The sequence below is a fragment of the Podarcis tiliguerta genome, assembly GCF_965153285.1.
Source record: "Podarcis tiliguerta genome assembly, chromosome: 17".
NCBI lineage: Eukaryota > Metazoa > Chordata > Lepidosauria > Squamata > Lacertidae > Podarcis > Podarcis tiliguerta.
The window spans coordinates 31,303,410-31,316,389 of record NC_139550.1 but is presented as its reverse complement, the minus strand read 5'-3'; the positions used below and the strand labels follow the sequence as shown (position 1 = coordinate 31,316,389).

Here is a 12,980-nt window from a genome sequence, read left to right as displayed (position 1 = left end):
AATCTGGGGCCTTTATTGAGCCTGGACACTCATTTTCCTTATTGCTTGGTGCCTCGAATTCTGTGATAATGTCACAGGTAGCAAGAATGGCTTGTACTGAAGGGTTTTGTGCATGACATTTTTGCACGTAACACTAAAAAATGGAAAGTGTGAGTGCAATCATGGAAAAAAGGGAGGGATTAAAAGCTCACGTGTTATACAGATGCGCTCAGCGGAGAGCCAAAATTGGCTGCAGTTTCTCGTTGAGTGTATGCACAGCAACAAATCTAGGTGTCCTTATTTTGCAATGTGTGGAATGGGACACATGGCTGTCCAGTTAAACTCCACAGTTGCGTGTTCCTCTCAAAAAATCAATATGTGCCAGACTTAAAATGAGAAAAGAGTACACTATTACCCCTTCATAGAATTTGTCTCCATTATAGCAAGGTGGGAGGGCGGGGGGTGTACATGGAATTGGCCTTCCAAGCACAGATGCAAACCCAAAGACATGTGCTAACAACAAAAACAACATATTTTTCGCTCCATAAGATGCACTTTTTCATTCCTAAAAAGGGGAAATGTGTGTGCATGTTATGGAGTGAAGGTAGGCGGGAGGCAGGCAGGAAAAGCCTCCAAGAGCTGCACACAGGCTCCGCGTGCTCTTTAAAGGAAGCACGGCTCTTGCTGACTTTTCCGTGAGGTGGGGGAAGAGACAGAGGAGCTGTCCTCTGTCCCTTTCCCCACCTCCCGCAAAAGCCAGCAGGAACCACATGCTCTTTAAAGAGCCGCGCCTAGCTCTTCTTGGGGAAAAGCCCCCAAGAGCTGCAAACACGCTCCACGTGGCTCGTGAAAGGGAGCGCTGAGCAGAGCCTGGGATGCATACAGGCTCTGCTCAGTGCTCCCTTTAAAGAATTTTTTTTTTCTTGCATTCCCCCTCTAAAAACTAGGTGCGTCTTATGGAGCCAAAAATACAGTAATAATAATAATTATTTATACCCCGTCCATCTGTGGGCTTCCCCAGCTACTCTGAGCGGCTCCCAACCGAATATTAAAAACACAATACAGCATTAAACATTAAAAACTTCCCTAAACAGGGCTGCCTTCTGTCGCCAGAAGGACCACTAGCTTTTAGATGGCTTTAAAAGGGGGATTGGAAAAAGTCTACCAGAAACTGTTAGTTGTGACTCTAATACAAGTTGCTGTAGTGGAGACAACAGTAGAGAGCTGTTGCCTTCAAGCCTTCTTTGTGTACTTCCTGGAAGCACTTGGTGGCTAAGTTTGGAAGCAGGATACTGGGCTAGATAGATCTGCTTCACCAGCAGAGTCCTTGCAAGTTCTTACGAAGCAGCCATACACAGATGGAGCAGGTTTTAAAAAAAGAGGACACCTATTGGGATCCTCCTTTGAAGTAAGTACAGGCATAGGCTGCACAGACTGTCTTTTGGAGTGATTATGGCATGCATACATTTTTTTAAAAATAGAAATATTGTCCATTCTCCTGTAGGGGAGAAATGTGATTCTGTGTGGGTTGTCCCAGCCCATCTCACCACCGGCAGGAAGTAACCTTTTATTTGGAGAATATACCTGGGGCAGGGACAACCCCTTTATCCCCAGTTCCACCTCTTGTGGTAGGATGTTTTTGGCGACTGCTCTAGGCACGGCAAAAGAGAAGAGGAGGGAATGCCATACTGGAAGGCATTTTTTTCCTTTGTTTGCTTCTTGATCCTCTTCCTGCTCCATTCTGCCACTCATACCGGGTTTTCCTTTTCTCCCGGCTCCAACCACTTCTTTGGAGATGCGATAGGAGACATTCCTAGTAGACCTGGACCCAGAGGATCATCCATAGTGGGGAGCTCGCCAAGAGGAAAATCAGAGTGTGATTGCTATGTAACTAGGGAAGGGAAATGGGGAGGAGGGACTCTCCTGTCACCCCAAGTATGTGGAGGTACAAATAATGCGCAATTCTGTAAGAATTCCATCTGCTTTTCCCCCATTTCTAAAGCACTTAGGGCACCCTTGCTTCGTCCCCAGAATCAACACCTTTCTAACTTTGCAAGCTCAAACTGTGCCACATTTCTGGTAAACTCTCCATCCTAGTAGGGATTATTTCTCCATCTCTTTGTCCCGTCTCTTCCATGACGCTGCTGTGTGTCTGGGAGTGCAGAGCTCAACCCTAGAACATGTCAAGCAATAAGTCAGAAATCACGGCTTTCTACATATGTCAGGTGCTCCTGCTCCACTGAGTAGCTACACCGATCCATACTACTTATGGGAAGGACTTCAAGCTGAGACTGTGTGGGTGCCAGGCTCCCCATCACTTCTTAGAAGTTCTTGAATTCTCAATTGTTTGGAAGGTTTCAAAAAATCCCTTTCCAGAACAGATTCTGTTCCTGTAATAAGAAAACACCCGATACAATACACCACATAATTTTGGACTGCCCTTTTCTTGACACCCTTCGCAGAGATCTCCTAGTGACTCCCACACAGCTCAAAATATTGATTTGCAAGGAGTCTGTAATCCAATATTTGTTGAGGGATGATACTTCCGAAACTACCAAGATTATTTTGGGGTACTTAGACAAGATATTTAAAGCTTAACTTAAGTTGTCTGATTTATTAAATGGTGGCTATCCAGTCTTTTATATATTGTATGTATTTCAAACATTCAGGGGAACTAAAAAGGAAAATTAAACAGATATTACAAAGAATGCAAGGTGCTAGGGGGAAAAAATGTAAGAAGTGTCTGTCTTCAGATGAGAGATACTGTCAAACCTCAGTTCCCAAACAGCTCCGTTTTGGAACGTTTCGGCTCCCGAACGCCAAAAACCTAGAACGAAATGCTCCGGTTTTCAAACGTTTTTTGGAAGCTGAATGTCCGTCGCGGCTTCCGGTTGAGTGCAGGAAGCTCTTGCAACCAATTGGAAGCCATGGCTTGGTTGTCGAACATTTTGGAAGCCAAACGGGCTTCCGGAATGGATTACATTTGACAACCGAGGGTTGACTGTACCATATTGTAGCCCCGCATTATCAACAAAGCAGGTGCCCTCACCAGCATTCATATGACACCCATGCCATTCTGACTCCTACTCTTCCAGGTGTCTCTAGAGGAGTCGGTTTCATCCGCTTCGACAAGAGGATAGAAGCTGAGGAGGCCATCAAGGGGCTGAACGGGCAGAAGCCCCTGGGCGCCAGCGAACCCATCACAGTCAAGTTTGCCAACAACCCCAGCCAGAAGACAGGACAAGCTTTGCTCACGCATCTGTACCAGACCACAGCTCGGCGGTACACGGGACCTTTGCACCACCAGACTCAGCGATTCAGGTGAGACACCTTCCCCTCTCCTCTGCTGGAGGGCTGACAGTTCAGGTTGTTCTTCTCCTCACCCGGTCCCTGGCAGCTGCCGCCCTATGCTTGGGGGAAACCTAGGACTCAGATACCCAGCCTCATCATTTGCCTGTATGTTAGAGCTGAGTGTCCACAGGTGTGGCTAGTCTCTAAGTAAACACAAGGCGAAGATGTGCGGTTGAATCCTCTGCCACCTTCCAGAGATTTAGCACAATCCCACTGGCTGTTCCTTAAGGGATTGCCTTCTGTAAAGCTGACCCGTTGGGCTTGGACCTTGTTCTGGTACTGCTCTGTGCAGTGGCGTAGCGTGGGTTGTCAGCACCCGGGGCAAGGCAAGTAATTTGCCCCCCCCCCCCCGCTGCACTGTCCCTCCCCCAGATAGTCCCTCGCTCTCTCTCCGCACCGCACCGCACGCCTGGCACCCTCCCCTCCACAGTGGGTGGCGACCCGGCGGCTCGGATCGGATTCGCACAGCCAGCACTGCAGTGAGAGAGAGTGAGTGAGCCAGGTAGGGGCAGAGAGCTGCGAGTGCGAGCGCGCCCCCCCCAGATGTTGCGCCCGGCCCCCCCTGCACCCCCCACGCTACGCCACTGGCTCTGTGCACTTCCTTAATATACTGTGGATCAGTGCACCTTGGGGGGCTCCTGGATTTCCTCCTGGACTCCCTCCTTCTCTTGAGCCCATGCCTTACATTTGGGTCTTAATAACGAGGCAGACAGGAACAGTACCATTCAGTGGCTACCTCATGCTGAGTTCTTCAAGGCAGGAAGGGACCATGTTATGACCAAGTCTCTTTCAGATTGTTGCTATGCTGAATTGGAAAAGATTACAGGGCATCTGGTCTACCAGATGGTTAGAAGTGGTCTGTGAGCTCCAGTGATGCTCACCTGAAAACTGCTAGGATTGGTGGTGGTGAGGCCAGGCACTTCCACTGTGAGTGGGCCTCTTTGTGCCTAGCTGTGTTTTCCCCTAATAGTTTTAGCAGCAGCTGATCCTGCCGCTCCACTTCAGAAATAGCCACATCTCAGTATTCAGTAAAGGGACGGTTGTCGATATAGCTTGAGGTTCTGCTGGATCTAGAGGGCAGCCACATTTCCATCAGGTGTAAACAGAGGAAGTGCCATCTTCCTAAGTGCCAATGTGTGCCATTTACCAGTTGTATTGTGTTCCTCAGGGGGCAGGGTTGGGACAGATGAGCGTCCAGATTCCTTCTGTATGGGACAGATCCTGTAAGAAACAGGAAATTCTTTTTGTACGTTGTTTTGGAAATCGTGATCCATGAATTCTCATATACAGTGGTACCTCGGGTTAAGTACTTAATTCGTTCTGGAGGTCCGTTCTATACCTGAAACTGTTCTTAACCTGAAGCACCACTTTAGCTAATGGGGCCTCCTGCTGCTGCTGCGCCACCGGAGCACAATTTCTGTTCTCATCCTGAAGCAAAGCTCTTAACCCGAGGTACTATTTCTGGGTTAGCAGAGTCTGTAACCTGAAGCATATGTAACCCGAGGTACCACTGTACCCCATTTTCTTTTTTTCAATTTGTAGGTAAGATGGGGAGGGACAGATTATGAGGGCCACCTGAAGGTCTGCAGCAATCCCTAAGCAGCCCCTTGGCCCGTTTGGATTTGAAAAGTCTTAGGCAAACTGAAATAAAGCCTCAAGGCTGTTAATCCCCCACTCCCCGTCATTTGGCGTCAAATGCCTGGTTGCATCTGAACTCCCGATCTGCATCAAATGTATGTTTTCTCCCACATTTTTCATGGATTCTTTTGTTATCTGCTGCTTCACACGTGATATTTTTCCCACATGGCATCGAAAAACACCGTGCTGGGTGTGAAGATGGTGCATATGTCTGCTTTCGATGTGACTTTGATGTGTGGCAGCGTGCATGGATTACCACAGATTTATCTTCATGCCCAAACAGGAAAAATAATCATGTGTGAGAGAACTGTTCACTTCTTTTTCAAAGTGACGTTATTTGAGACTCATTATGTGGTACCTACTCATCACATATTTATTCAGTTTCATACTGTCCCCCAATCTCTGAAGTTGTTTATCTTCCTAACGCTCTAGGATGGCTGGTAGTCCCAGCTAACAGCTTGAGAGCTGGGAGGGAAACTGAGATACGAAAGCTAGGAGCTAAATGGCACCTTAAACCTAGGTTATGGGCACACAACGGAATGTCTAGGCGGGCTTTTTTATAACGAGAATACAAAGCTGAAATTGAATGAACTGCAGCTAAAATATTATGTTCACTTTCCCCATGGTCTAGTCCTTTCCCTGGTCACCTTCCCCTAATTTTCTTAAAAGAGGGTCTCTTCTCCAGTCTTCAGAGAGTAGCTGGAAGTGGGGAGGCAGAAAAAGGTCCCCCTTTCCTTCCACTCTGAAGTTTTAATCTGAAATCTTAGGCGCAGTACTGCGCCCAGAGCTCAGAAACTACTCGCACTAATGAAATCCCCTGTCGCAAAACGCACCTAGAACAATGGGAGTTTCAAACAATTCCCAGGCTTTGATAACACAGGGAAGTTCATAGCTGAGGTGGAACGTAACCTGGGTCTTGAGCTCTTCATGTTGCCCACCGAGCAGTAGAAGTTGTGTTGTGCATCTTATGCTAAATAGCAAGATTAGAGCACTCGCTGCAGGAAGTGGCTGTGTTTTTAAAGGAATTCAGCTTGCTGTATCCAACTGGCAAAGGTGGGGAAAGATCAGTGGCAAGGAGAAATGTACAGAGGCTTGTATTAGGCGGTGGTGCTCATCATGATGGGTTTGGGCATAGGCTGTGCATATTTGACCTAGGATGTGGGTGGCACTGTGGTCTAAACCACTGAGCCTCTTGGGCTTGCCGATCAGAAGGTCACCGGTTCGAATCCCCTGATGGGATGAGCTCCCGTTGCTCGGTCCCAGCTCTTGCCAACCTAGCAGTTTGAAAGCAAGTACCTTCCAGCGGGAAGGTAAACGGCGTTTCCATGCGCTGCTCTGGTTTTGGTGTCCCATTGCACCAGAAGCGGTTTAGTCATGCTGGCCACATGACCCGGAAAAACTGTCTGCGGACGAACACCGGCTCCCTTGGCCTGTAAAGCGTGATGAATGCCGCAACCACAGAATTGTCTGCGACTGGAATTAACTGTTAGGGGTCCTTTACTTTTTCTCTTTCTTTCTTTCTTTCTTTTTTTTGACCCAGTAGGAAAGGTGGTTTGGATACTAGAATCATATCAGGGCTTGTGGAGGAAGTTTGTGGTAGTGCGAGTGAGCAGCTGTGCCATTTGGACTTAAAAACATTTTGAGTGCAGCAGGGAACAGAGATTTATCTAGCCTTGCCTCCCCAGAGGACTGTTATGGGTGTTTCCTTTGTTTCTTGGAGAAGGAAATTGCTGCGATTGGGAGGTAGACTTCCTGAACTATTCTGTTGCCCGTCTCCGTGAGGCTGAACCGGTAATAATCTCCTGTTGCTCCCTTATCATCTGAGCAGAAGACATTTCTGTTGCACTCATGTGCCTCTTTGTCACTTTGTAGGGTTGCTTCGAAACTAAAAAGGCCATAGGTTTAGATATATCGATATTGTAACCGGAGCCTAGAAACAATGGATTTTAAAATCTATATATAGAGAGAGAGGTTAGTTGCCACTTGGGTGTCGGAGAACAAGAAACTGAGTATAGTGGTGCCCCGCAAGACGAATGCCTCGCAAGACGGAAAACCCGCTAGACGAAAGGGTTTTCCGTTTTTCAATGCGCTTCGCAGGACGAATTTCTCTATGGGCTTGCTTCGCAAGACGAAAATGTCTTGCGATTCTTTTACGCTCCCCGCCCCCTTTTTCTAAGGCACTAAGCTGCTAAAAAACCGCTAGACGAAGAGACTCGCGGAACGGATTCGTTTCGTCTTGCGAGGCACCACTGTATTTTGAACAGTATCTTGCACCATCCTACCTTCTGTTGCCTCTCCACATTCCATGTCCTTCAGGTGGTGGGCGAGTTCTTCATATTTATTTCCTCCACCCATCCACCTTGGCCATACACTGTGTCCACTTCTTGCTGGGATGGGAGCCCAAAGGATTCTGGGCTGTGTCTGAGAAGAACCGACTTGGAGCAGAGGGTACACTTGTGTATTGCACTGAATGTGCCTAGCCCCAACAACACCCCCCCCCCTGCTGTTTTGCACAGGCATCAATGGCAACTTCTCTTCCTGGAGCAAATAGCACCTTTACAGCAGGGAAGGAATTTATTTATTTTTGTCAGGATGGTGGAAGTGGGGCTGGGTTAACCATGCACATACAAACACACGCATGCTATGCCATGCTACGGGTGATATGATAGTTTTACATACAGTGGTACCTCGGGTTAAGTACTTAATTTGTTCTGGAGGTCCGTTCTTAACCTGAAACTGTTCTTAACCTGAAGCACCACTTTAGCTAATGGGGCCTCCCGCTGCCGGAGCACGATTTCTATTCTCATCCTGAAGCAAAGTTCTTAACCCGAGGTACTATTTCTGGGTTAGCAGAGTCTGTCACCTGAAGCGTATGTAACCTGAAACGTATGAAACCCAAGGTACCACTGTATTGTCTATTTTGGCCCTAAAGTGTGGCAGGGGCTGGGAGAACTCCTCAGGGTAAACAGGCTGTTCAAAGCTCAAGGGGTTTCTTGTATCCCAAAGCCCTGCCTCGCTTTTGGTTGAAGTTGTGATGAATTTAAAGGAGTGGGTTTTGGCTTCCAGGCATGTTCTATGGTGCCACTGAGTGTTCTTGTAATTGTTCCATTTGCCTTCTCCCATGGAGAGCAAAATGACCTTGGGTTGCTAGTAGGCTAGTTCAGATTTCTGTCCTGAAAGGTCTAATGTAAGCTGCCACACCCAGGTTTAGAATCTGGTGATTCCTTCTCCTCTTTCTTAGAGATGTCTGTGGTGAATTTCCCTTTTAACCCCATCAGCTAATACAGGTACATTCCGACAATTCAGGTAGAGAGAAACCACCAAATGGAATTACAGTGGTACCTTGGTTCTCAAACTTAATCTGTTCCGGAAGTCCGTTCCAAAACCAAAGCGTTCCAAAACCAAGGCATGCTTTCCCACAGAAAATAATGCAAAATGGATCGATCCGTTCCAGACTTTTAAAAACAACTCCTAAAACAGCAAATTAACATGAATTTTACTATCTAACGAGACCACTGATCCATAAAATGAAAGCAGTAAACAATGTACTGCGGTCACACTGTCAATCAATCAGTAGCTGAGCTGGGTTCCACACAGTAACACACTAAAAAGCCGCAAAAACAAAAACACAAAATGAATAGCAAAAACAGACAGAGCTCAGCATAACACTCAAAACGGAAGCATGGCACCCAAAATGGAAGCGTGGCACTCAAAACTGAAGTTTTGGCACTCAAATTGGAAGCATAACACTGAAAACGGAGCACGCTTGACTTCCCAAAAAAGTTCGCAAACTGGAACACTTTGCAGTGTTTGGGTTCCAAGTTGTTTCAGTACAAAGGCTTATGAGAACCAAGGTACCACTGTACTGTGTAGAAGTGAGGAATACAGTGTTTCCAGAAGGCCATGTGTCTAAGCCCTTCCCAAAAAGTGGGATTATCAACCCAGCTACTTTTCCCACAATCCAGGTCAACTTTTAGCTATAGTATCTAAAACATACCTTTATCAGAAAGAAAGCAATAACAATACACTAGAAGAATTAAAATAGCCTCTCTGCCTACTAGACAAGGAATTTTGTGCTGCTGGAAGGCTTTTCTGATAACCCACTTCTTCCTTTGGTCAAAAGCCAATTTACGTCCCAACAGGCAGGATAAATTTTGGTTCGGTTTGGTGAAGTAATGGACTGAATTGTAGGTTCGGGTCACTTATGTTTGAACTCCCTGCTCATACATATCCGGTGGACCCATACGCAGATGATGTTCATAGGCATGGCATCTGCATGGTGTACGACATGCCATAACATGACAAACATGCAAAAGTCATACATATGCATGGAACATGCGGACGTAGATATTTTCTGTGTCTTGGCTCATTAAACTTCCGTTTATGATGGAGCCACAACATATATGCTAATAAACACATCCATGGATCTGGGAGGTGTTATGTTTCACCCATTAAATGCTCTCTCCTGCATGTGCAATCTAGTTCATTAGAAATGCACCTCATAAGTAAGGCCTGGATATCTGCACTAGGAAAAATTACTCCCAAGTCCTATTACTAAGTTATAAAAATTGTGCTACTGAAATGTGTATACTGTATTCAATTGCACCGTTTGGGGGAGTTCTTAGCAAGATTTTGCCTTTCTGCACCGCATTCTTTGAAGAGATGAGATTCTGGAAATCCAGATATGTGTAGTTGATGGGATGAGGGACCATTTTAAAGGACAGTAGAAGCAGGAAGGCCAATAGGGAAAAGTCCAATGCTGGTAGCTTCGCCCATTGGAAGCTCAGGCAACCTGCAGGTTTTCAGATCTTTGCTAGCAACTATTAAGACTAAACTCTTGCCTTTAAAAAATAAAGAGTAAGGCAAGCTGCCTAGATTCCATGGCATGATGGTAATCATGCAGACTCTTAAGCAAATCAATTGAAGACAATTCAGAGTTGCCGCATGAAATCTGGACACAGCTCTGCAGAGGAAAGTAAGTCCTAACAAGAGGGGATGGCAAGTTGTAACTGTAAATATGTTTCCCATGTTCTGTTCTAGGTGTTCTCTCTCTCTCTCTCTTTTTTAAAAAAATGATTGATTATTACCATAATCATCATCATCATTTTTGAAATGCAGACACCGTTGCCCTTAATTAATTAGTGCCTGTCCATTACCCATGCATCTCAGTATGTGAAAAACAGATGATAAACAAACAAAATAGATGGAGATCCTTTCCCATTGCTGTTCAGCATATATATATACACATATATATATATATTTCCAAACCTAAGACATTTAAATTCCACCAGGGGCCTCCAAGTGCACTTGCACATATGCAAACAGCAACCTGTGCTTAGTCTCAGGAAGCAGGCGCGGCCTTGCTGCGGCACTAATAGCCAAGCCAGATGGCACCACAGGACCCTCTTGTTACGAGATCGTCTACTAACAATGGCCTCTCCTCGTCTTCCTCTTCCTCCCACAGGCTCGACAATTTGCTAAACATGGCATACGGCGTCAAGAGGTAAATAGCCTTCAAAAGCCTACGCTCCTCGCCACTCCCCCCCCTCCCTCCCCACCTTGGCCCACAGCACAAGGCTGGATTTTAAAAAGGTGATTGTCAACACAGCCCCAGAGGCGAGAGGCCCCACCCCACCTCGGCCTTAACAGTGCAGCTGCACTCATCCTTTTAGAAAGCAAATGTGGGTGTCACGATTAGACATAACATTGGTAGTCTCCTAAGGTATCTGACTGTTTTTCTTAACCTTAAAGGAGAAAAAAACAACGTAGACAACTTTATTTGTGGTTGCTTGGTTCAATACCCACCCCTCCCCAATACTAGTTTTTTAATTTGTAATCATTTCCCCTCTTTTTTCTTATTCCCACCACCTCCCTCAGCAAGCATGGGAATTTAAAAGTACTATAAAAGTTAAAACAATAGAATCCCTCCATCTTCTGCCTTAGGCCTGTGGAATTTGAGTTTGTGTGTCTTGGGGGACACACTACAGACCTTTCATGCCTCTCTTTTCGTTCTGTTTTGGGTTTGGTTCGAGAGAAGGGTTTGCTGTTTTGCTCAGATGACTGGCTGTTCCTTATATAATTTTTTTTTTTGGTCTTGTGTTTATCTGTTGTCACTGTGTTGGGTGCTTCTTGGTTTCATTTAGTTGCGTTGCTTGAAGGACAGAAATTAGACGGTTGCTCCAAAGGTGAATTGGGAAGGCGGACAAACTTTATACCAAAGACAGATACATCTGAGAGCTAGAAGGCTGTCAAACATGTTACAACAATTACTGTTTATATTTCACGTCCCAATCTTCCTTCGAAAGCTCAGAGCAGCTTAAATGGAGCTCTCTGTAGTTTCACATGCAGGCATTGAGCAAGCTCATTCCTCCTTAGGTCCAAAATTCCTAGGCCCCAAATTGAGCCTGTGTCGTTTTAAGTGGTTGCTATGCCAGCATCCTTCATGAGTGGTCCAGTCTGCCCTGGAGATTCCTGGCAATGCCCAGCTGTTTCCTCAGATTCAGCAAGAAGAAGCTTGACTCTTCTGCAGAACTGCCTTCCTTCACGCTTCCTGTTCCCAACAAGATTAGAGGGGAGCGTTGTTGTTCACAGAGAATTTTCTATGCAATAGCACAATCGTGTGCATGTGTTTATTCTGACGTAAATCCCACTGAAGTCAATGGGGCTTCCTTCCAAGTAAACGAGCATAGAATGATTGCCGCTGAAGTCAAGTAAATTAGCAGACACTTACACGACTGCTCTACTGCAGCAGGCTGGAGGTTGAAGATATTCTCTGCACAGAACCACTCCGATGCATTCACTTCAACCTGTATTAGGAAAGCTTAGTTGCAGCAGGCAGGTAGTATTGGTGAGCCTTTCAGCCACGAATAACAGTGTGTTCTGGATCAATAACAAAAATTACACATCCATATACAGAGTTGTGGTGTGAAACAACCCAGAGGGACGCGGGTGGCGCTGTGGTCTAAACTACGGAGCCTCTTGGGCTTGCCGATCAGAAGGTTGGCGGTTCAAATCTCTGCAACGGGGTGAGCTCCCATTGCTCTGTCCCAGCTCTTGCCAACCTAGCAGTTCGAAAGCACGCCAGTGCAAGTAGATAAATAGGCACTGCTGCAGCGGGAAGGTAAACTGCGTTTCCGTGCGCTCTGGTTTCCGTCACGATGTCCCGTTGCAGCAGAAGCAATTTAGTCCTGCTGGCCACATGACCTGGAAAGCTGTTTGTGGACAAACGCCAGCTCCCTCGGCCGGAAAGCGAGATGAGCACTGCAACCCCATAGTTGCCTTTGACTGGACTTAACTGTCCAGGGGTCCTTTACCTTTTACCTGAATCAACCCACAGATCCAGGTTATCCAAACATTTCAATTTTCTTTCTTTCTTCTCCTCCAAAACTGGGGTGGACGAGGAAAGGGAAGGAAATAACTGGAGCACAGGTGGTCACCAGCAACATGTCAGAAAACAATAGCTGGCTGGGCGGTGGGAAGAGAGAGAGACATAGGGAAGTTTGTACTATACCTGTTCCTCACAGCAAGCTCTGCCCCACATCCTGGGCAGGATGCACCTAATGAGTCCCACCACTGGAATCCCTTGTTCAATGGGCTTCCCCCTCCTTCTCTCCCCCTTCCCTGTGCCAGAATTGGCTTTGGGGGGCTTGGGAGAACCCCCATAACAGTGCTCAGGGGCAGAGAGGGGGGATCATTTCGTCTGGCAAGCTGAAATGCTTGAGCTGACAATTGGAAGAGCACGACATTGAATTCCTCCCTGTTTCATTAGAATCATTTCTAAGATGTTATTTGCTACCATGAAGTTTATAACTTGGTGTGGGGGGTTTTTAAGTTTGTTTTTCTTTAGATGGAAAATGAGATTCTCATTGTGCCAGATTCTGCATGGGATTCCAATTTCAGGACTTGCATGATGAACTCAATCATGCACAGGAAAAGCCACCGTCTCCTTCGTTAGGAGCCCTTCCATTTTACCCTTGAGGTTACTTCGTTATTAGAGCCAAGAAACCTGAAGG

The 12,980-nt window shown here is 46.3% G+C and overlaps 1 protein-coding gene across 6 annotated transcripts in view; it reads left to right on the top strand.

Annotated features, from left to right (window-relative positions):
- The window catches only part of ELAVL3 (ELAV like RNA binding protein 3), an 81,728-nt gene that overhangs the window by 61,235 nt on the left and 7,513 nt on the right, over positions 1-12,980 (top strand). For 3 of the 6 annotated variants that reach the window (XM_083420447.1, XM_083420448.1, XM_083420446.1), the window contains exons 5-6: positions 3,075-3,300; positions 10,433-10,471. In XM_083420447.1, coding sequence (XP_083276573.1) covers positions 3,075-3,300; positions 10,433-10,471 — 265 coding nt within the window. The remainder of the gene's footprint in view (positions 1-3,074; positions 3,301-10,432; positions 10,472-12,980) is intronic. The other 3 variants (XM_083420450.1, XM_083420451.1, XM_083420449.1) reach the window with 1 other exon arrangement.